This window comes from Toxorhynchites rutilus, chromosome 1 (genome assembly GCF_029784135.1).
Source record: "Toxorhynchites rutilus septentrionalis strain SRP chromosome 1, ASM2978413v1, whole genome shotgun sequence".
NCBI lineage: Eukaryota > Metazoa > Arthropoda > Insecta > Diptera > Culicidae > Toxorhynchites > Toxorhynchites rutilus.
Window position 1 is genome coordinate 20,519,983 of NC_073744.1, and position 23,511 is coordinate 20,543,493.

The 23,511-nt window shown below is 41.8% G+C and overlaps 2 protein-coding genes across 3 annotated transcripts in view; one reads left to right on the forward strand and one right to left on the reverse strand.

Moving 5' to 3' along the window:
- Positions 1-7,353, forward strand: part of LOC129770074 (protein croquemort) — a 41,943-nt gene extending 34,590 nt beyond the window's left edge. The window contains exons 3-9 of the mRNA XM_055772698.1: positions 1,823-1,914; positions 1,976-2,482; positions 2,648-2,889; positions 2,951-3,231; positions 3,305-3,423; positions 3,504-3,626; positions 6,551-7,353. Coding sequence (XP_055628673.1) covers positions 1,823-1,914; positions 1,976-2,482; positions 2,648-2,889; positions 2,951-3,231; positions 3,305-3,423; positions 3,504-3,626; positions 6,551-6,847 — 1,661 coding nt within the window. The 3' untranslated portion in view covers positions 6,848-7,353. The remainder of the gene's footprint in view (positions 1-1,822; positions 1,915-1,975; positions 2,483-2,647; positions 2,890-2,950; positions 3,232-3,304; positions 3,424-3,503; positions 3,627-6,550) is intronic.
- A 583-nt stretch (positions 7,354-7,936) lies between these two features.
- The window catches only part of LOC129762839 (uncharacterized), a 58,678-nt gene continuing 43,103 nt past the window's right edge, over positions 7,937-23,511 (reverse strand). For both annotated transcript variants that reach the window (XM_055761402.1, XM_055761401.1), the window contains exons 3-7: positions 22,632-22,932; positions 22,425-22,570; positions 16,303-17,080; positions 16,094-16,181; positions 7,937-15,805 (exon numbers count right to left, since the gene is read on the reverse strand). In XM_055761402.1, the coding sequence (XP_055617377.1) occupies positions 15,638-15,805; positions 16,094-16,181; positions 16,303-17,080; positions 22,425-22,570; positions 22,632-22,932 (1,481 nt within the window). In that variant the 3' untranslated portion in view covers positions 7,937-15,637. The remainder of the gene's footprint in view (positions 15,806-16,093; positions 16,182-16,302; positions 17,081-22,424; positions 22,571-22,631; positions 22,933-23,511) is intronic.

Genomic DNA, 23,511 nt, shown 5'->3' on the forward strand with positions numbered 1-23,511 from the left:
ACCGAATCTGGATTGCCTAGCCGGATCACCTACCCGTAGCAATCGTAGCGAGGCATACATTACATCATTGACGGTCCGTTCGCCCCACGTCCCGCAGCACTTGCCGCCCGCGTTCAGCTTCCAGTTCTAATGCAGCAGGAAGCGAAGGAAAACCACCGCATCGCATCGGAGCCTGAGAAAAGGAAAACCCGCTCACCGTCGCCTTCAGGGGTGAATCATCAATTACCCGCAATTATACACGTGGGTTCTCGGCGGATGCGCGAGATATTGCGTGTAAACGGTGTAGCCGCATCTCTCAACCCGATGCATTCATAAGTGGATGCGATTGATTTCCTCGTCCCGCCCCAGCTTCGTAAAAGCATAATGTGCGCACACGGGGGGAAAAGCTTGTTTGTCGTAACTGTTAGTAACTTTAATGGAGTGTCGACCTTCAGGCCGCGTGCCGCCGCGCTAACGGCGCCGATCTTTCAGGTATGGCACCAACGACGACAACGGCAGTTGATTGTGGAGTCATCGCGTGTACCGATCTTCCCCTCGGATTCACGCTAGAGCGATAAATGTCGATTTGGGAGACGGACACGAGCAAGCGCACTGCATACGGACACGTCGTTGCCCATCGTGTGCACCGCGATGTCTGAGAGTCGATTAGGCGCATATTTTCGTCGTCGTTAAGGCGGTGAAGTTCAATGTCGACTGCGGTTTTCCACATCAGAGCCGGAACTACTTCCGCCATTAGGATGGATGCTCTGGATACGGTAGAACGGGCGTGATCGCGTACATGCAGGGGGGGGGGATCAATTTAAAGTGATGCCTTCGCATTTGGGCATAGTGCGTGTGCGCACGACCTTACCAGACAGGAAGTTTACCCCCGAATAAACAACAATGAAATCTGCAAATTGATTAACGAGTGCTTTTGTCACTTGGATATATGTTCTCTCTTGAACCGAAATGGTAGTGCTTGATTACCTCAAAACTCTTAATTGTTTCATCCGAGAAATCGTTCGTCTGTGGGCGTTATGTTTACACCATAACACCTCGGAAACTGATTACATTATTAATATGCAGACTACGATCGGTTCGCGGCTTTGAAGATTACGCGGTGAGATTGAGCGCACATACCGGCACACAGAGCGGCCTTGGCCGCAACCTGCCGGTATGTGCATCAAGTAGGTGTTCAACTTGTCATCTCGCACGTAAACCACATGTGTTCTCTCTTTCCCATTATTTCCATTTTTCTTTCGCACATGTCGAGATCGCGTGAGTTACGCCGAGAGGAGAGCAGTGGCGCGATCGATCAATGACGTAACAGTGTTTACAAACGTGTTGGCACGTTGCCCTCTGTGTACAAGATCCCCCGGAAGATAGTTACTTGCCGGTAATGAGTTGTTATTAACATGTTTCTAAAATCACTGACAGGACTAACCCACGACCAATAAATGCGGTGGAGGAAATCCGGCTAAATGATGCGGTGCACAGAGAAAGAGAGAAAGAGGGAGGGAGAGAGTGAAGCCTTTCGTTGGGTCTTCTCGAGGTTATGGGTGCGTGCACCTCTTCGCAGGGCGCGAAGAAGTTAGCGGCCGCCACTAAAACAAAACAAGTTCTGCGAACAAACCGGCACATTGTCGTGCGCTAGTGTTACGGAGTTTAATGTTCGTTAATGTGACATTGAGTGAATGCGATCGACACCTCTTGTCTCTGGCGGGGCCTGAAATGGAAAGAAATATGAAACGAATAGTTTGTTTTGATTTGTGTGATCAAGACTGGGGACTAATTGATGCTGCGCTTGCCATTTACCCGTTTCGTCTCGTTTGTCTCTTTCAAGGTATCGTCAAATTCGTCTTCTTGGGAGTGCTCGCCATCGTCATAAGCTGTGCCGTGGTGGTGATCGACCCAATCGATATGATCGTGACGGATGTGAGTTGCCATGGGAACCCCTTCCGTGCTCGTTCCGCAGCTAAATTCGCTTTAATTTCAGATGTTATCCATGTATGAAGGTTCCTATCTGCATCGGTTATGGAAAAAACCACCGCTGGAAGTGTTCATTAGCATTTATGTGTTCAATGTAACCAACACGGAAGCATTTCTCCGTGGCGTGGAGAAAATCAAGCTAGTAGAAGTAGGACCTTACGTTTACCAAGAATATCTGGAGAATCACAACTCCACATTCAATGCGAATGGTACCCTCAGCTTCACCCCAACCCGGAGGCAAGTTTTCGTTCCGGAGCGGTCAATTGGTGATCCACGAGAGGACAAAATCATAGTACCCAACATAGCCTATCTGGGGGTATCCAGTGCCGCTTATCGGATGTCAACTTGGGCTTCGCTAGCGGTGGCAGCTGCTCTCAAACCAATCGGCATGACTCCCTTCCTCAACATCAGCGCGCATGATTTGCTCTGGGGATACGACGACCCTTTGGTCAAGGTAGCCTCAACCATCCTTCCGGACATCATTCACTTCAAAAAGATTGGGATTCTCGATCGCGTAAGTACCCGCTCCATCCTGTATCCTTCTCATTGGCATCAGTTTTCAGTCCCTCTGGCAAAATCTCATCTCGTGTACTCTCTTTCTTTCTCTCTTCCTCCTGACTACCCATACTAACCCATACCGTCAGTTTAACCGTCTTTCCCCCTGTCCCGTTCGGAATAGATGTTTGACGATGGATTCGACACTGTGACGATGAACCTACCGGAGGCGGTTCAGAACAAGCAGAAGCCACTTGTCGACGACGACTACGCCGCCGAGGACATCCTGGAAGCGGTCTTGGAGGAGGATAAAGGTGAGGACGAGGAGGAACCCATCCGTAACTATTCAATCGATCTCTGGAATGGTTCCCCCGGTTTGGCCCACTGGGGCTATGTGGGGAAGGATCATTGGGATGCGGAACGAAGGTGAGTCGGTGTGTGGTTATGTGCCGTTGATCGCTGATCGTTAATCTTTGCTTATCTACAGAAATATCCCATGCAACACACTCCAGGGATCGTACGATGGAACGGTGTTTCCGAGGAACATTTCCAAGACGGAGGTTTTCAAGGTGTACCGAAAGGCTTTCTGCCGGACGCTGCCGATCGCTTTCGAACGGGAAGGCGTGCACGACGGCATCAAGGCGTATTGGTTTTCCATCCAGAGCAACGCGTTCGAGAGTTCGACAGATGATCCGTACACGTCGTGCTATTGCCGAAATGGGCAGTGCCTCCCAAAAGGGTTGGGAGATTTGAGTCCTTGCTGGTACAGTGAGTATCCAACTTTTGACGTTCGAAGCAATGCATCCTAGTAACACAATTCTCGTGACCCGCGCTCAACCAGATATTCCTGTCGCCGTGTCGTTACCTCATTTCTACAAAGGCGATCAGGCGCTCGTCGATGCGGTCGATGGACTGCGACCGGAAAAGGAGAAACATGATGCCGTGATTATCATGCAGCCGGTATGATATACAACGATCTCAATTAGCAAATGAATATTAATTGGCTAGCGAGTAATTTATGTTGTTGTTCCGTTTTGCAGCAACTCGGGATTCCCATGAAGGCGAACATACGCGTGCAGATCAGCCTGCTGACGAACGTGAGCTTCAACGCTGAGCTGAAACCTTTCCACAATAGCGTCATCCCGCTGATTTGGGCTGAGATGGTGAGTAACGAAGACGGCTTGCTGCTCGGAGTGGAGCGATATACAGATTAGTTTGTTCCGAATTATTCTCTATCTTATGACGTAGGACTACGTCGTTCATTTCTGTACCGGGGTGTAAGTTCAAAGCTTAAAATGTTCAAATAGCTTAAAATTGCTTTGAAAACAGGCTATTGAAATCACACAAATCTTTATATAAGCTGGCGCCTGCTCGGAAATCCATTTACCGTCGATGCGGGTGAGAATGGCTCATGGGAGTGAGATTGGGTCAAAAACGGTAATATCTTGACAAATATTGCGAATATTTTTGAAAGCTATGAACCGTTGAGTAGGAGAAATATTTTCACTACTTCCAATGCATAATGCTTAACTGTAGTACAAATAGTAATTGTTCAATAATTCATCAAAAAATAATCATCACCATTTAACCCTTTGCGGCCGCATTAAATTTGGGCATGGGTGTCGTACTGGTCGGAATTATTTTTCCTTCAAAAAGCAGAGACATGTGCAAGATTATGAAAAATAAACATTTATTTTTTATGCTTTTTAGCACTTTTCACTTTTAACAAAGATGTTTTAGCTTGAGATTGTTCAGATGACATAAGACACTTATGCAAACAATTATTCTGTCCTTTGAAAACAACTACTTCAACATAATTTAAACCAGTAGTTACGCAAATAATCATTTCAACGTATCCGAAATGATCAGAACTTTTCACTTTCGATGGACAAATATTTTGTCGCTTGAGACACTTACACGATTATTCAAATAACATGAGACATTTATGCAAACAGTAGTTCTGATATTTATGAATAATCTTTTCCATCACACCAAAGTGTTACAATGGCTAAACTGATACTTGGTTGAGTAAAATATAAGATTAGCAAGAGTTCTTGCTGTGGTGGCTGAGAGCAGACAAACGACCACAAAGAGTTAAAATACGAACTAGAATTGTAGTGAATATCTCGGCTTATGTCCAATATCTCGGCTTATGTCCAATCATGTCCAATGATATCTCGGCTTATGTCCAATCACTACAACCTAAACGCGCATCTCTATCGCATTGGGCTCGCAGCAAACAATCTTTGTGATTGTGGCGATGGCTACCACGACATCGAGCATGTTGTCTGGTCGTGTATCCGGTTCCATGCTGCTCGCTCTCAGCTCTCTAGAGCACTGAGAGCAAAAGGCAGACAATCGGATATCCCCGTCCGGGATATCTTAGGTAGCCGGGATCCTGATCTTCTGCTTCATCTATACCTGTTCCTCAGAAACGCCGATGTCAACGTTTAATGATGTTTCCTTCGTTGTGTCCCCGTTTCATATCCCTCCTATTCGATCGATAAACTTTTACTTAGTCGCGGCAATACATACACACACTCTTTACAGATGCACGGGCCGAAGGTTGTGCAGTCCACTGATCATTCAACAAGAGCCAAAGGTTGTACCGCTCATGACAACTCTACACGAGCTGATGATTGCGCCGGCTAGTGACCATTCTATCCTGGATTCCTCGAGTCGAGAAAGATGCACCACGCTAGATATGGGGTACAGACTAGGGAGCGTTGCTGATTAATGGTCAGCTGCATCCCAATAGGAAGTAGCCCGTGTCGGGCACACGTACAGAGCATCGAAGACTGCAACATACCAATTATGAGAACACTTGTAATACTAACCTCGAGCCAACCGCGAGTAATCGGTTACATATTACTAACATAGTTGTAAGACAAAAATTATCAAAATATTGGACTCCCGGCCCCGTCAGGCTAACGCCACATGTGCCTTAATAAAAAATATATTTTTGGGGAAAAAAAAATCTAAATAAAAAAAATATGTTGCAAGATTTTTAGTACTTCAATTTTAGATGATTTTATTTTTAAATAATACTCTGGGTACATAATAGTAAGATGCACTTTCAGTATTTTTTTCATATTCTGATCTGATCTCGAGGCTATTGAGAATGGCGTGTAAAATATTGGAAAGTAAGTTTTTGTCCATATACCCTATGGTAAACAAAAAAAAAAAAAAAAATCAAAAAATAGTCAATTTTTTTATTTGATAACCTATACAATGTTTGCTTTAGAGTTGATAATTTGGTTTGGGAGAACTTTTTACTCCTTTACCCAGCTAGGCCCTTTATGAAATAAAATAATTACATTAAAATCAGGAATATGCCTTCTATGTATTCCAATAACAACGAGTAATAATTTTCTGTTAAATTTTAACACATCCAAATTGTTTTCGGGTCTGCTAATATAAAATTACGGATAAATTAATTTGACGTTAATTTTGCGTCAGGGCAAGGTTGCCCTATTTGAATAGCACGATTAAATTTGAAACGAATGGGTTGCAGAATGCGTACACGATTTCAGCCCTTCTGGCTATCTGAAAAAAAACGACCAGATTCTGAATACCTCGGGCAAGTCAAAAACATCTTTCTTAACAAAATGGCGGCAGTTTGAAAAAAAAAATTCGGTTTAAAAGGTTTTTTCCAGATTTTTCAAAAATAGTAAAATTTAAAAAAATATCAATTTAGAGATTCGTGTGATAAAGTGATGCCTGCAGATTGTATTCATATATGATTCTAACTCGGTAAATAAAAGAATTTTCGATGAGTCCTTTCTAGGGTATATTTTTGAATGTTTAAATTACAGAAATATGAAAAAAAAATATTTTTCTTAACTTTCTAGACTCGAATACTGCTTTAAAAGAATATTAATAGTTTTTTATCTTTACACTTACCTTATACCAATTAGTTACGTTTTCAATCGCTCAACTCTCAAATTCTTATTAGTAATATTTCTCCCATAACGAGTGCTTGGAGAAAGAACACCCCTATTGCTCTATTCGCGCCAAAATAATTTAATTCAATAAGCACTCATTTCTTTTTCCTTTCTCTCTTGTCTCTCCGGCATGCACACCACAGGCGGTAGAGAAGCTCACCCCGGACATCGTGATGCTGCTACATCTGCTGTTCGACGTTGCGCCGTACCTGCAGAACGGGTTCGTGTATTTGCTCTCGCTGCTGGGCGTTTCGCTACTCGCCACCACGGCGCTGATGCTGCTCTGCTCGCGTCACGCAACACTCGAGTACGACCCGCGGAAGTCGATCCGGTATTCGACGGTCAGCATGATTCCCTACCCGCTGCGGAAGGAACTGGAGCGGTACGGCGGAGAGGCCGACATCCGCCGGGACGGCCTGCTGATCGAGAACGGTGCGTAGTCTCCGGTTCTCTTGAGGGGGCTCATTGGCGCTCGGTAATTCCGCCACATTTTTCGAGCAGAAAAACGGTGGGATGTTGTTTTAGTGTGAATTATTCTTATAGAATAAATTAGTCAGTGTGATATTTTAAGTGAGCGCTAGCCTATAGGCGACTGTTCCGGTTCAGTGTGCGTAATCGATGTTTTCAGGGAAGTAAAGGGAGTTGGGGAGCAGTTGAGTCCGACAAAACAGTTCCATCCATTGAATCGGAATCGGTCTTTTTTTGAATCTCTTATTGAGTTCGATGCATTATAACTAATATTTAGAACAAGCTGTGATTTCTGTTATAAACGTAACATTAAACATCGAATGTATTATTGCAGCTGTACCTAACAAAAGGTTCCACAAGAGTGCTATTTCTTTTTTACTTAGGAGAATGGTGTTGTAACAAATTAAAAAAATAGGGTGGGTATGATAAAAAATGTAACTTCTCGAGGGATTGAAATACAATTTCGTGGAGTAGTAAAAGACGAATATTTGTGTATAGAATTAGAAGTTCTAGAGAAACATCCTACTCTGTCCGTAAGTTCTATTTAAAATTCATATTTACATTTTCGTGAAAAGCCTACCTGTTGCATCAAATCCCACCGCATCCGGCGCGGTAGTTAATTAAGAGTAATTTATGGGTGGAGCTGCCATGTTTAAAATAGCGACGTCGAAGCCTGAGGGATTCCTAATGTGTGATTTGTGGATGCAAATAAATGCTTCCGGACACATTTCCATAGTTATGGATGGATTTTTCAATCAACGGTGCGTGGTTTTTGGGGTGGCACACAGTTTTACTGGTGATTAGCTTCACATTGAATGATTTGCTATAATTGAAACGTGCGAGGGCATTATTAAATAAACGCTTCGCGGTGGGATTTCGGACACACAAACGCCACCACAATGTAACATAATACAACGAATTTTATTACCAACAATCCTAGGAGCTAGGAAACAAAAACAGGATATAAATTATTTTACATCTGTACAAACAATTACTAGTCTGTAGGTTGGCTTCATCCGCAGCACAGCCGGAAAAACAATCATTGTAGGACACACACATAACTACAATCCCGGCATACTGTCAGCTCGGGACAGCATCGATAGCTGCTCGGCCCGGCGTCTGCAACGGCTGTGTGCTTATGGTAAGGTTTAATAAAATTGAACAAATAACCAGCGGATGTTTTTCAGAAGCGCAACAGCACAGACAGAGACAAAAAAGAGCGCAATAAAAGTAAATAAAACTCATGCAGTTAATACAAACACGGTAACAATAAACAGCGAAACATAAAAGCCAACCGAAAGTGGGCGAATTATAGGGCCGGGTGGCGGATTCGGTGGTTCGGTTAAATAAATATGTAGCGCTTCTCTCATTGGTGAAACCAGCTGTTTTCATTCCGCGCTTTACTGTGCCTGGTTTGCATTTTTTAGCATTTTTCAAATTTGAATAATTATTGGATTATTAAATCCAAAACTTTTCTAAAAAATAATTTTCGCACACAGCAAATTACATCGCAAAATATATTCCCACAAATTGACTTTTGTTTTCCACTTTTGTGAATTGTTCTCAAAACATGGATGAGCAAATGAGACGAAAGAAAGTGGAATAAATGTAATTTATTTATTTTCTGGATTTTCTAACACACTCTGTCCAAATTCTATAAGATATGTAGATTTTTGTTTACCACATGAGCATTGGAAGGAATGAATCGCCTGTGGATACGTAACTAATCCTAAAAAATAAGGAAAATCCACAAAGATCCACAATTTTTGAAACCATTGATACTGATCAAGGAATTGTTGCATTTGAACGTTTGCCGAGAGAAATTTAGTGATAAGACTTTATTTTCTTCAGACTTCACAGTAAAAGAGGACTGAAACGGTAGCTTATTATACATCGGAATACACTTGAGGCGACATGCCACTGATGACCTACAAAGCTGCCCGGATGTGCTACAAATATATACACTCTGTCCAACTTCTATAGGACCACCCTGATTATAGTTCGTTGCAACACAAACAGTTAGAATTTCAACAAGATACATTCATACATTGTTGAATACTTAGAATAAAGTATATTTAACGTCAATTTCGTTCAAAAGAGTTGTTTGTTTATTTATTGTGCTAAATATGATAATTTCAGCTGCCCAGTTTCTTCTATAAGACAATTTCAAAATTCATCAATGAAAAATTCAAAACGATCGGCTGATTTACATGTCAATAATTCGCAACCTTGCCATTTCGGCTGAAAACCTTGAAAATTCCTGTTGGAATACTATTTATCAAATTCTGCTGAACGGATTCCTAGATATTTTTCCATGTTTCCGAAATTTCGACCTTGAGCTCTTCAATCGTGGTGTATCGTTTTCCCTTCAGTGTAGATTCTGCGTACGAGGATCCCCTTAAGGTTTTCAAATCTGGAGAGCGAACCGGTCGGCCTAAAAAATTATGTTTTGGTCTTTAATCCATTGCATAGTGCCCTTGCTGATATGAAAAGTAGCATTGTTTTGCTGGAATTTGAATTTTTTGTGACGATATTCACGCAAAACGAGGATTCCAGAACATATATGTAATCTTTGAATGATGTGAAAGCTATCTCGAGCTTTCCGGTTACACAGAATCCCACCCAAACCATGCACGAGCATCCACCAAAAATTCCTGGTTGAAAATTCTGTTCCTTCTTCCGTAAATCACGCCAGTACCCGTTGAAACCATCAAAACCATTCAAATTGAACTTTTTCTCATCAGTGAAGATAACCTATACATTGAAGAATTTTCCGTTATGGTATATAGCAAAGTATATTTTTTTGGAAAGATTCTTTGTCACAACATACCATGTCCCCCTGTCGGTTCATGTGAGCTTTGGCAAAACTCAGACGTCTTCCGATGTGAGATGGTGTAAGATGAAGAGTTTTAACCTTTTAAGCCCTCTTTATGTGAGGATTTTTTACCAAAATTTGACGAATTGTCACCCGAGTAACATTTAAATTGAAATATTGCTTTATTTGCATAAGCGATTTTGAGGTATTCGAAGCTGGTCTAGCTATTTCCCGCTAATCCCGGTCAGAGAGCTTCGATTTACGAGCAGCTCTCTCCTTCTTACCATATCCTTGATGATTCGCAAAATAATTGAGCACTACATGATGGGATCGTCCAATCCGACGAGCAATTTCTCTGATACCAACATTTTCTTGGTGAAATGCAACGATTTGACTTTCTTCTCTCTCCGTGAGCACTTTTTCCTTCGGCATTTTCCAGATTTATTGATCAAAACAACTAAAACAACGGAACATGTAACTGGTCTTATAAAAACATGACACTTCAAAAATACAAAAACATTCTTTACGCTCAGCGCTTGCACACACATAAATGAAAATCATACAATGTATGGTAGTCATCAATAACTACACACTAGAGTATAAATTGAAGCATTGTTTGTCACAAAGCAGCAAAATCATCATCTGGTCTTATAGAAGTTGGATAATGTGTACAGTGACACGCAACGAAATAAATCAACTTGAACCATCATCATATCGTGAGACTTAAATGAATGTTTGTGAAATTAGGGTGTGTTTTTGTATTATATTATGTTTTTGTATTATATCAGTTAATAAGGTATATACACAGAGATTGAAACAACAATGTAGTAAATTTATTATTAATGGGAACCTTACTCTGGAAGGTCGAAAAATAACGGATTTTCGTGATTTTTCTTCCGGATGATGGAATTAAAATTGAGTGTTGAGACATTTTGTTGATTGGTTAGGGTATAGACGAATTTCATTCCAACTCGTCTTAGGAGTTGGCAGCACCATCTCATTTTTTTTCCTTCTCACCTGTTTTATTCATATAGCGTTATAACAAATGAATAACATAACACCTCACTAAAGCACAGAGGATGTAAATTCCAAAAATGCACCCATACATATAAAACTAATTTCCTTTATAAGATTATTATTCGTTAGAATTGAAAATGCACAGCTCGAAGCGAAAAGAAGGGATTGAATCAGTTCAGGAAATATTGAAGCTCGAACCATTGAACATGCTGAATTCGCTCGCTCTCGTCGTTAAACATAACCTAGTGAGATTCAACTACGACCAAAATCCTATTTTACTCTTTTTTGCACTGAGTTTTGCTATTGATTGTTGAATTGAACAAAACAAACTGAAACACCTGAATTCACTCATATTAATTCGGACACCAGAACACTTTATCTTACTTTCTTGAGTAATATGTGCCACGAATAATACATCAAATCTGATGTTCCAGGACCAGACCTTGGAGATTTAGAGAAAATTCAAATTAAAACATTTGCGATTAATTTGTTTAGAATGAAACATTGTTGTCCTGCCCATATCCTAAGCATTAGCTATATATATAGCTATAACTTTATGTGCCCATCTCAAGCGTTGACAGTTCTCCAGTTTAGTCTTGTTATGGCATCCCAATTTATTACATTAAATGAGCTGAAAAATAACAGAAAATGTTCTACTCCCCAATACATGTATATCATCTGTATAATATATATGCTAGAGCCAATATGAGCGAGCGAAACAGGGCACACATATAGATGAAAGCATATGAAAGCTTTTCGTATAGTTTGCCAAATACACGGCCAAGACAGAGAAAGATATATTCTCGTTCATATTCTTTTTTATCCTCTTAGAAAACACTATCCAACCCCATTTTATGATGAGGTGTAATATAATCACGCTTCTATATAACAGCGCTGGCAGCGCTGGATAGCGTGGTCGTGTGAAATAGCTTTGTAATCCAGCCGGCCTTGGTTCGATCCCCATTGACGTCGTATGAATTTTTTTTGGCACAATCGCAAATGAAATGAGAAAAGAAAACTGAAAGAGATGTCTGTTCGCATACATACAAACCATTTTTAAGCTTTTAAAAAAGCTCATTTTTTGCGCCTTTGGCCCTCCAGCACACGAAATGGCATAATTTCTGCCAAAGATGAAATGTTTTTTGGGTGCCATCAATAATTTGTATGCCAATCAATGATATTTGTATCGAACATAACATAAATTTCAAAAATTTCGATGCATTCTAAAATGGTATCCGAAGTGGTAAACAAGCGGATTGAATAATATAATTCCTTAGTTCTACGTCGAAAATTAAATATTTGTTCCACCAGCATTCACCATTATTCCACATTACTTAACCACATCAATATATCCTTGTCAACTTATAAAGACAACACTTATAAATGGCAACATTAGCAAGTATCTAGTGTCATATTGTTCAGTGTTGCCCCAGTGGTATCGCACATCTTCCGTGCATCGCAATTCAACCAGCACCAAACAAGCGTCGCACAGAGATCGTACCTAGGGATTGTTAAACGGTTTTACCGGTAATACCGGATCATTTTTCATTACCGAATCACCGGTAATTTTACAATCAATAACCGGTAATTTCGGTAATTTTCATGTTTACACCATAAAAAAATATTTGCATTTATGCCACTTTGAAATATTATTCGAGTACAAAAATTAGATCAAAAAACACAACTGGAAATGATACGCCGATTCTACGATCTCTGAACTTCAATTCAAAAATCGCTGCCCGATCTGAAAACGAAGCACGGGATAAGCTTCAGCGATGAAGAACTGACAGCAATAAAGGAATTGGTGCCCTCGAACCAGTTCTGGTCACTGTTGAACTGCTATGTCGGAAGAACCACTCCCTTCATGAAGTTGACGTTGGATTGTAATCTATGCTAGGACAGCTATCGGAGCAACGATCAGAAATTTCGGAACAGCTGCCTGAAGCTCTGATTGAAAGGACTGCAGAAAAACGTTTCGTATATACAGATTCGCCTATATGAATAATCATACAGCTCGTGGTTGGGACACAATTAATGATGATTTCGGCGCCTTCTAACAAAAGTCGTGACTTGACGAAATTTGACGATTATGGTATTGACTCAGTAGCTAGACAACAGAAGGGAAAAATCCTCTGGACGTTGCAGAGCCTGCAAAACAGTTGAGCATCAAGGAAAAACATGAACCACGATTGCAGCAATCAAAGGTATCAACATCCAGCCCAAGCTCAACGTCTATAAACGGATTGATGAAACCCCTCAGACAAGAGTTTTCGTACAGAGGACGTCAAAGGCAAATACGTGAAAATGGTATTCGATGCTCTTTGTACTGTACGCCCAACATCGTTGGACTCTGAACGTGCGTTTTATTCTTCTGGAAATTTCGTTCATGATATCCAATCTGGACTAGAAGACGACAAAATTTACATTATTTGTGTCCTTAAGTATTACTTTAACCAGCAAACTAAGTAGCAAAAATTTGCCAAATGTTTTCTTGTAAACTAATCATTATCAATAAAAGCCGTTTCATCAAGAAAATGGTTTATTTTAAAGTATTGTTTTTATCGGTAATTTACCGGTTTTATCGGTAATTAAATTTTCATTACCGAATAAACGGTTATTGAAATTTTGGCACGGTAATGTAACCCCTAATCGCACCTGGTAGATGCATTGATGAAAATGAAACATCGCAAGAACGACCGGTTATGAGAAAACGTTTTTCGTATTCTTGGTCAAAGCGGTTGATAAATCGCTCCCAAAAACAACTGTAACCGAAACAATCCTTCATAAAAAGTGTAATGTCACAAGTAGGCTAGAAATATTCTGACGTGGAAAAACATCATGGACATAGAAGGGTCTGTGATACCTCCCGAGTATACGAGTTAAGATTTTGCGCGCTGTTGAAAGTACTTCATATCGTGGTGCTATAGTTTTGAATTGCAACGAATGATATATTTCAAAACAACCTCGGTCGGATCTTGCTAAACGATTGTATCCTATGTTTCATACCAATCGGGAAATCAAAGGAACACAGGGTTACGTGCGAGAGACCGCCGCTTCCGACGGCGGGTCGGCGGTCGACTTGGATCGTGGCATTCCATATCCTCGTCAAATGGGGACTTCGGCCTTATTACATTGACCTCAATAAATTTTCAAAAACGAAAATGAAAAAAAAAACATTTATTATAGAAGTTACAATTTTTTTCTCTGAGGCATTTATACCTATGATATTTTTTCTCGCGCCACAATATTTCTAACCTACTTGTGCCATCAAACTTTTTCTGATCGGTTGTTTCTGTTGCAGTTGTTTTCCGGGGCGGTTTTTTTCGGATTTTTCACTATGTGGCGAAAAATATTATGATCACGTCTGCTTTGCCATGGATCGGCTCGATATGTTGATTGCAATGCCAGATGCACAGTGAGTGAAATATGCGGTCGGTTCACAGGCCGGTCGAGGGAAAACGAAGTTGACACAAAACGAGCAGAATAAACGATGTTCGTTGTTTTCGGTAAAGAAAGAGCCTGAACATTTTCCTATTCTGTTCTGTTTTTGTTTTTGAGGGACTTTTACCCGATAGTCATGTGTCCCTTGAAAATTTTCCTCAGAGGAGTGTACAGCGTATACACTGTGCAAGGGTGGAATTTAAGTGCCCCCGCATACTACAGACTTTCTGTCAACCAACAGTTTGGTCGGGTCGGCATTCTGGTGCAAAAACCGACCCAACTGAATCGGCGTAATGTGCGTACATGCATACCTCTCCGTACTGATTGAGAAGCCGATCAAACTATCGGCCCACAAATCAGTCTGCAGTCTGCGGGGGCTCTAAGTAGCAAATATTCTCTTTTCCTTTTCTCCCCTCGTTTTTTCTCACGCGACTGCATAAGTTGCCAGTTTTTGACAGCACGGTTAGGTAAGCACACAAAGGGCAATACAAATGTATGGGAAAACGGGAATGCTTCCAATTTTCATCAATCTAAATCATTTACAGACTATGGGATTGAATGGGATGTATAACACATAAAACCAAATCTTAGAAATTCCGATTGGTATGCAAATCGTCAAAATCCGTTCGCAGCAAACATAGTTTACTTTCATAGAAACGTGACCTGTTTTCACCTTTAATGAAAGGCGTTGTCCTACGCGAAAAAAACTGTTTGTTATCGAAAAATCTTAGAAGAATGAAGAAACATATTACACATTAGTAATTAGCTCAAGAACTATTCCCATAAACATTTAACATTGAAGAGCGGAATGTAAAATAATGTGATAATATAAATTATTGTACAGTATTTAAACTAACAACTACACAATGCTCATTATTCACGTAATTCATGGAAGTTGCTTGAAGTCTCATAGAAGTGGGACAAAGTGTGTGACCGGGAAGGAATATAGTTGTTCATCAGGAAACGGAGCTCCTCCATGATTCTGATATTAAACGCGCCGATTAATACTTGCTATTCACTCTTTTCTGTCAGAAATTAGCGGAAACAGAAAAAAAACTAGCTGAACTGAAACAAGGCAACTATCCTTTGTTCGCAATTGCAGTCAAGGCGAGAAACAACAAACCATAGAACGCGATCGCGACCCATTAAATTTTATTACTGTCCAACCGCAATGGATCCGGCTCCTGGCAGAAAATATCCGACGAGTTGTTGTTTAGAGCTATGAATATTTGCAATGCAAGTGTGTTCCACAAAATTGAAACCAAACAATGTGTGAATCGGTTAGTTTGGTAACAATCCAATAACCGAACCACCGTTTCCGGACGAATCCCTAGGAATCCTGGTGCTTCTAAACTACACGATAATATCACATAATTACTTTTAGTTTCCTTATATTGACCTTACAATTAGTTCATGGTGTAGGTGGTAACAGTTAGTGACTAATTTGGCGTACACAGCTCCAAGCTCCTAGCTCGAGCTCCCCATCGCTTCAACCGTTCGAAATCGTGTCCATAATCCACTGGCGATAGAAGGATATCTTGGTGTACACGTCGGGATAGTTCCGGAAGGCACAGCCCGACCCAAACGACGTTATCCCAACCAGTATCCACGGGCTGTGTTTGGTAATGCGGCACTGCAGCGGTCCCCCGGAGTCGCCCTGGCCGACAAACAAACGAACGAAATAAAAAGTAATAGATGAAAGAAAATATATGATCAGGGCCCGCGATCGGGCGGAAAGATTGCTGCGAAATCAAAATCCGATTGTCCAGGGTTCTCTAGTGGAGCAAATAGATGCAATCGACCAGACCAGAGTCGCATCCACATCGTTTCCAACTCATTTGGTTTCTATTGTGCCAGCAACCTTTCCGCCGGTGGCCGAAGCGAAGCGAAGAAAAAAAAAGAAGCACACAATTGCATTCCATAAATTTGAATTCCGAATAGTTACCACACATGTTCCACCTGTTCCGTCGAGATTTCCCGCACAGAGATGGCCACGGTGCAGTTTGATGAAATCTCCGTACGCTTGTTGGCATCTGAAGGGAAACAGAAAAACGAAAGTAATAATGGAAACGAAACTAAAACGGGTGAAAAAGCATGGAAAATCAATGGCATCGAGAGGGGAAGCGTTAAAGGACATTCAAATAAATGCAATACTTTTTACTGCTCTGTATGGGGGCCTTCGTCTGCAGCAGGATGTCAGTTAATTCATCATCGATTGTGGATTTGCCCCAACCTGTTGCCAGGCAGTCCACGTACTGGGACGTATCGGGGATGGCACGAATTCCTCCGCCGCTGTTATTGTTGCTGTTCCTCAGGCCGAAATCGTTCCGGTAGTTCTCGTTGCGACGGAAGCTGCCGTGGGCGAATTTATCGTTCCGCCGCCGCTTGGCACTGTGTCGTGTCTCACGACGATTCTCATCTCCGTCGCCGTTGTCATCGTCGTCGTCATCGTCGTTGTCCTCGTCATCGCCATCATGGTTGGTGTTGAAACTTGTCGCCTGATAGAGCCTACGCCCATCTCTGCTCGAATGTGGCGCTTCCCTAGAACTGCTGGAATTACCTTTTCCCAGTAGGTGTTCCCGAAGCAATTGATTCACAACGATTCGTGCCGTTTGATGCCACACAGATCCCTCACCGAGCAACCGCATCCGCCGCAGGTAGTTGTCATAGCGATCCGGAACCGGTTCGGGGAATGGTTCATTATTTTTGTTTTTAGTGCCACCTCGACTCGGCGGGGGATCGTATGCCGGGGGCCGACCGAGATAATCGTAGAAGAACAATGGACCGGCGGTGGGTTTCGTTTTTCTGCGGTCCAGTTCCGGCCGTGAATCATGCGCTACGCTGTTCACTATGATGTCCGCGAAGGGGAGGCAGATCTTCTTGATGCGCGAATTGGGCGCTATGTTGGCCGGCTTGGTGAGCTTCAGCAGCACTGCGGGAGAGAATGGATTCTTTTTTATTGAGAGTAGTTCGACATTAAGGACGACAAGGTATGTTTAAGATACGTAATTCGAAACCACTCTTCTTCTTCTTAAATGGCACTAACGTTCCTAGAGCAATTTCGTCGTCTCAACGTAGTATTACTTGCATCGTTTTTTAATTGTAATACTAGTAATACTTAGTTGAGATTTCTATGCCTAATAACACGCCTTCATGCATTCTGAGTGGCAAGCTCTAGAACAAGCGTGATCACAGTGCAAATCGGAGGAAATTTCTTTGACTTTGACGAACCCCCGGCATGTTAGGTGTGACGCTAACCACTCGAAAACCAACGGTGAATCGAACATGCAATCCAAAAAGCCTGGCAGAGCTTCAACGCTCATCCGCACATCTCCCGTGGATGCTCACCCAAGCTGGGACATAAACATAAGTGCTGGCTGAGATTTCTTGGCCGGAATTCGAACATTCGTTCCGCAAACCTAAGACTACATCAGCGGAGAGAGCTGTGGGGTTCAATTGTAGTTGAAATTGAAGTCGAAGAAACATTGGATTAATTTCCCCTATTTTTTGTAATTGGTCTGACATGAATATCAATTTCGATGCTCACTGCTAAGAGCAGAAAAATGCATATTTTAGCATCAGTTGCGTTGATTCCACGTTGGAATTAAGGTAGGGGAGCCGCGGGTAAGACGGACAGTGGGGGTATAATGGACAGGTGGTTGATTTGTATAGTTGCATTATGAATTTCAAATTTCTATTGATGGGAAACCCTTGTACATGCTATTCTATAATATTTAAACCATCCTATGATAATGAATTATGATTAAAAGTGGAATAGCGAAAAAGCGAAAATCAAACGTGATTCCGCGTGTGGATGTAATTTTTGCGGCTTCGATATTAAGCATTTTGAGTGGTTTAATTGCAAAATTGAATTCCCTGTTGGTCATATTCCGGTTTGTGAGTTGACAGAGAAGCGATATTAGGTATGTACGGAAAAGTAAATTCATTCGTTAAAATTATTGAAATAATTGCACTGGTGGGGTTGAAATGGACAGTCACATCCATAATCACATCCAATGCATGAAGGAAAGTGAAGGGAAGAATATGCAACTCGTTTTTTATTGCTTTCTTTTTTTGTTCTATTTCAGTTATTGGACGCACAAACACTGAGAGAGAGAGTGAAATTATTCCTCTCGCGAGCGATAAATCTCTACGCTTCGTATATTATGAACCTGTCCATATTCCCCCCCACTGCATGTCCATTATACCGGCACCGATAAAATTGTTCTACTTTTCGGCTTGTTTTAATTTCAGTAAAAAACATGGAAAAAAACATTTTTATAAAATATTTGAGCTTGAGCTTGACCTTGAGCTTGGGTAGACTGTTTAATTCGTAGTTGCTCTCCGTGATTGACCTGAACCAACCGAATTGCACAAAGAACCCACAGAATGATGCGTGGGACTAGCAAATCATTCTCGTTGTGCAATTTTCGGTGATTCGAGCTTTAAATGGTCAATAACGACGCTGGCCACGTCCTTACAGTCACCAGGGGAAGGGAAGAAATGTTAGTATGATATTCGCCGCCCGAAGGTCGTCTTTATAGCGTGGTTCCCTAGCGTTTATCATGGAATGGATAGTTGTTAGTGGGAATGGTTAAGAAAATTCAGGATTCACTGCGGTAATTGATGTGATTATGTAAACGCGAGCTATTGACTACTCGACGAAACCAAAATCCTAAAATCTAATGTGATCTGCAGAAATAATATCTGAAGCACTTGTTTTAATGCATGAACTTCCTCCACTCGAAGAGTATAATTTTATATCGAGTTTGATTTACGAAAGCGCACTTCAAGCTCAAAAGAAACGTGTTCCTGCTACCACTTTCCGACGTCGTCCTCCATCACTTTGGTGGGACAAGGAGTGTTCAAAGGTCTACCTTGAAAAATCATCCGCTTTCAAAAAATTCCGGAAAACTGGACTAGTGGAATGGTTTCGAAAGTACCAAGCTCTAGAAGCCAAACTAAAAGGTCTGATTAAAGCAAAAAAGCGTGGATATTGGCGAAAGTTCGTCAATGGTTTGTCAAGGGAGACCGCTATGAGCACTCTTTGGAATACGGCTAGGAGAATGCGTGGCTGGAACCATACAAATGAAAGTGAGGAATACTCTGACCGTTGGATTTTCAAATTTGCAAGAAAGGTTTGTCCCGATTCCGTTCCTGCACAAAGCGTCGTACGCGACATTCCGCTCCAATGCGACTATGAGAATTTTTCGATGGTAGAATTCTCAATTGCCCTCTTCTCATGTAACAATTCAGCTCCTGGGTCGTACAAGATTAAATTCAACTTGTTGAAGAATCTTCCCGACTTGGCGAAACAGCGTTTGATGAACTTGTTCAAGAAGTTTCTGGAGCTGAATATTGTCCCACATGACTGGGGCCAAGTGAGAGTGATAGCCATACGAAAACCCAACAAGCCGGCTTGCGATCACAACTCGTATAGGCCGATTGCAATGTTATCCTGTATTCGTAAATTGTTAGAGAAAATGATTCTACTTCGTTTGGACAAGTGGGTTGAAGCGAACAATTTGCTGTCAAATACGCAGTTTGGCTTCCGCCGAGGTAAAGGGACGAACGATTGTCTGGCGCTGCTATCTTCTGAAATCCAAATCGCATTTGCTCGCAAAGAACAAATGGCTTCCCAATTCCAGCTTCACCTATCCGGCAAAACGATCAAGCACTCGATGTTTTTCAAATACCTTGGAGTATATTTTGACTCTAAATGTACCTGGGGAATACACATTGCGTATTTGAAACAGAAATGCCAGCAAAGAATCAATTTTCTCCAAACAATAACCGGAACATGGTGGGGTGCCCATCCAGGAGACCTCATTCAGTTATACAAAACAACGATATTATCAGTGTTAGAATATGGCAGTTTTTGCTTCCGATCAGCTGCCAGGATTCATATTCTCAAGCTGGAGAGAATACAATATCGTTGCCTGCGTATAGCCATGGGGTGTTTGCATTCGACACATACGATGAGTCTCGAAGTTTTGGCAGGAGTACCCCCGCTTACTCTTTGGTTCACAGAATTATCCTACAGATTTCTCATCCGTTGCAAGATCATGAATCCATTGGTGATTGATAACTTCGAAAATCTACTCCAACTGATTCCTCAGTCAAGTTTTATGTCTTTATACCATGAGTACCTTACCCACGACGTGCACCCTTCACCAGGCATCTCCAACCAAGTTTGCTTCCCATACTTTTGCAATTCCTCTGTCATTTTTGATCTGTCCATGCGACAAAAAATCCATGGAATCCCAGATCATCTACGCTCCGATTATATTCTGCCGATATTTTCGGCAGAATATGGGAAAGTTAGATCTGATAAAATGTTCTTTACTGACGGTTCATTCATAAACGGGTCCACTGGCTTCGACATCTTCAATGAAAATTCCTGTGCCTCTTTCAAACTCAAAGATCCTTGTTCCGTGTATGTCGCTGAACTGGGTGCGATATACTACGCACTGGGGATCATTGAAACGTTGCCCATCGACCACTATTTTATTTTTTCAGACAGTCTCAGCTCAATAGAGGCAATCCGCTCAATGAAGGTTGATAAACGCCGATCTTAATTCCTAACTAGAATAAGACAACTATTGAGTGTTTTGGTCGAAAAATTATTCAAGATTACCTTAGCATGGGTTCCCTCTCATTGTTCTATTCCGGGGAATGAGAAAGCGGACTCGCTAGCTAAGGTGGGCGCTTTAGAAGGCACACTTTTTGAAAGGCAAATTGCTTATAATGAATTTTTCCACATTCCTCGTCAGTATACGCTCGTAAGTTGGCAGCGCATGTGGAGTGAAGATGAGTTCGGTCGTTGGTTACACACGATTATCCCTAAGGTCTCGACGAGTGCATGGTTCAAGAGATTGAATGTAGGTCGTGATTTCATTCGCGTGATATCTCGGCTCATGTCCAATCACTACAACCTAAACGCGCATCTCTATCGCATTGGGCTCGCAGCAAACAATCTTTGTGATTGTGGCGATGGCTACCACGACATCGAGCATGTTGTCTGGTCGTGTATCCGGTTCCATGCTGCTCGCTCTCAGCTCTCTAGAGCACTGAGAGCAAAAGGCAGACAATCGGATATCCCCGTCCGGGATATCTTAGGTAGCCGTGATCCTGATCTTCTGCTTCATCTATACCTGTTCCTCAGAAACGCCGATGTCAACGTTTAATGATGTTTCCTTCGTTGTGTCCCCGTTTTATATCCTTCCTATCCGATCGATAAACTTTTACTTAGTCGCGGCAATACATACACACACTCTTTACAGATGCACGGGCCAAAGGTTGTGCAGTCCACTGATCATTCAACAAGAGCCAAAGGTTGTACCGCTCATGACAACTCTACATGAACTGATGATTGCGCCGGTTAGTGACCATTCTATCCTGGATTCCCCGAGTCGAGAAAGACGCACCATGCTAGATATGAGGTACAGACTAGGGGGGCGTTGCTGATTAAGGGTCAGCTGCATCCCAATAGGAAGTATCCCGTGTCGGGCACACGCACAGAGCATTGGAGACAGCAACATCCGAATTACGAAAACACTTGTAATACTAACCTCGATCCAACCGCGAGTAATCGGTTACATATTACTAACATAGATAATAAGAAAAATTGTCAAAGTATTGAACTCCCGGCCCCGTGAGGCTAACGCCATATGAGCCTTGAAAAAATTTTTATATTTAGGAAAAAAAATATCTGAAAATTTTATATGCGTCGCTCTCAAACGAACAATTTCTACAACGGTGCTATTCGTATGTCAAACTATAGAGGGGCTATATAAGAAAAATAATATTCATGAAAATTCAAAAAAAAATATTTTGAAAGCGATTTCCATTAACATTTGAAACTAATACATACAAAAAAAAAAATTGGTTTACGTTAGAACCGATTTTTCTCATGAATATTAACCATTTTCAAAAACAATTTTATAATGCGCAAACATTTTTTTTCATTTTGCTTATTTTATTGTATCAGCAATTCGCTATTTTTCATCCATAGATCGCCAATTTTTTATACGCTCAGATTCCAAGATATCGCCATTGACCAACTTACCCCTATGACCAACTAGCCCCGTCCTACCTTACTGACCAAATTGATTGTTTATCAATCTCTGCGCTTACTTTGAATAAAAATGCCTGACTTACGAACGCACTTTGTGTAGCCACCAGATAGGGTCAAATCAATACCAAGGTTAATTTGATTTACCATAGATAATAGAACTTGTATGAAGCTGTTCTCCGAGTGAATGAAAGTTACTTACCAAGGTCATGCTTAAAGTTGTGATACTTCTCGTGCAGGATAATTTTGTCCACGGGAATCCGCTGCTCGTGGCCAGACTCGTGGGATCTATCGTACTCTCCGAGTACTGCTGTCCACAGTGCGGGCAGCGGCAAGTTGAACAGATCGCTGCAATTCAGTAGAAGAGACAGATTATGAAGCGAAGGAATCTCGACTCGACTCATCTCACTTGTGGATACAGTGCGCCGCCGATAGAACCCAGTTTCGGTCTATGAGCACTCCGCCGCACCAGTGGCCAATGAATCCGTACGAGGGGTGAAGCAGCTCCAGGGAGACCTGCCAGGGAAACTGTCCTTCCAGAGTGGGTACGCCGTGCATTATTTTGGGATGACGGTTTGATGGGACTCTGGATTCGGCGCCCATTTCAGCGGGTGCCTCTTCGGAACTTGCAGCTGTTTTGTTGAAGAAGCTGGTGTTGGAATGCTCGTCGGTCTCTCGTGGTTGTCTGCGGGAGGTACGAATACCACAATCTGTTGGGATAAACATATTTTGAATGTATGTCTCTGTTTGATCTGGGAGAGATATGTGAACTAATGGCAAAATCGTATTCGGAAAGAAAGTGAAATTTGATTAAGTAAAACAAAAGATCTTCGGAACGTGGTACGATTAATTGATGATGAGCTGCCCACCGCCTTTTCTTGGTCGGGTAATTAACATTCCCGCGGCGTGTTGGTGTTTAATGTGGGCACCAGTTGGTCTAGCGACTGTGATGCTCTAACCAATGTTTACGTTGTTGAGTGGAGGAAGGAAACTCGTCAAAACAACCTTCAACCGCGTTATATCTTCTCTGGGCACGCGATTGTAGACGATTAACTACGAGAAGGAGGGTCTCGTTTTATGAGCTGCTACTGGTGGTTAAACTATCATTACTCGAACAAGCGCTACATTGCGTCATGGATGGATTCGACGGGAGTGGTTTCTTTTGTATGGTTCAATTTTACAAATTTCCACGAATAAAGGCCAAAGGCCTCTCGTATAGGTCGATTCATAATTTTAATAATATATTTACACTTGTGGCACTATAAATTACCACTCTACCGTTCGAATTC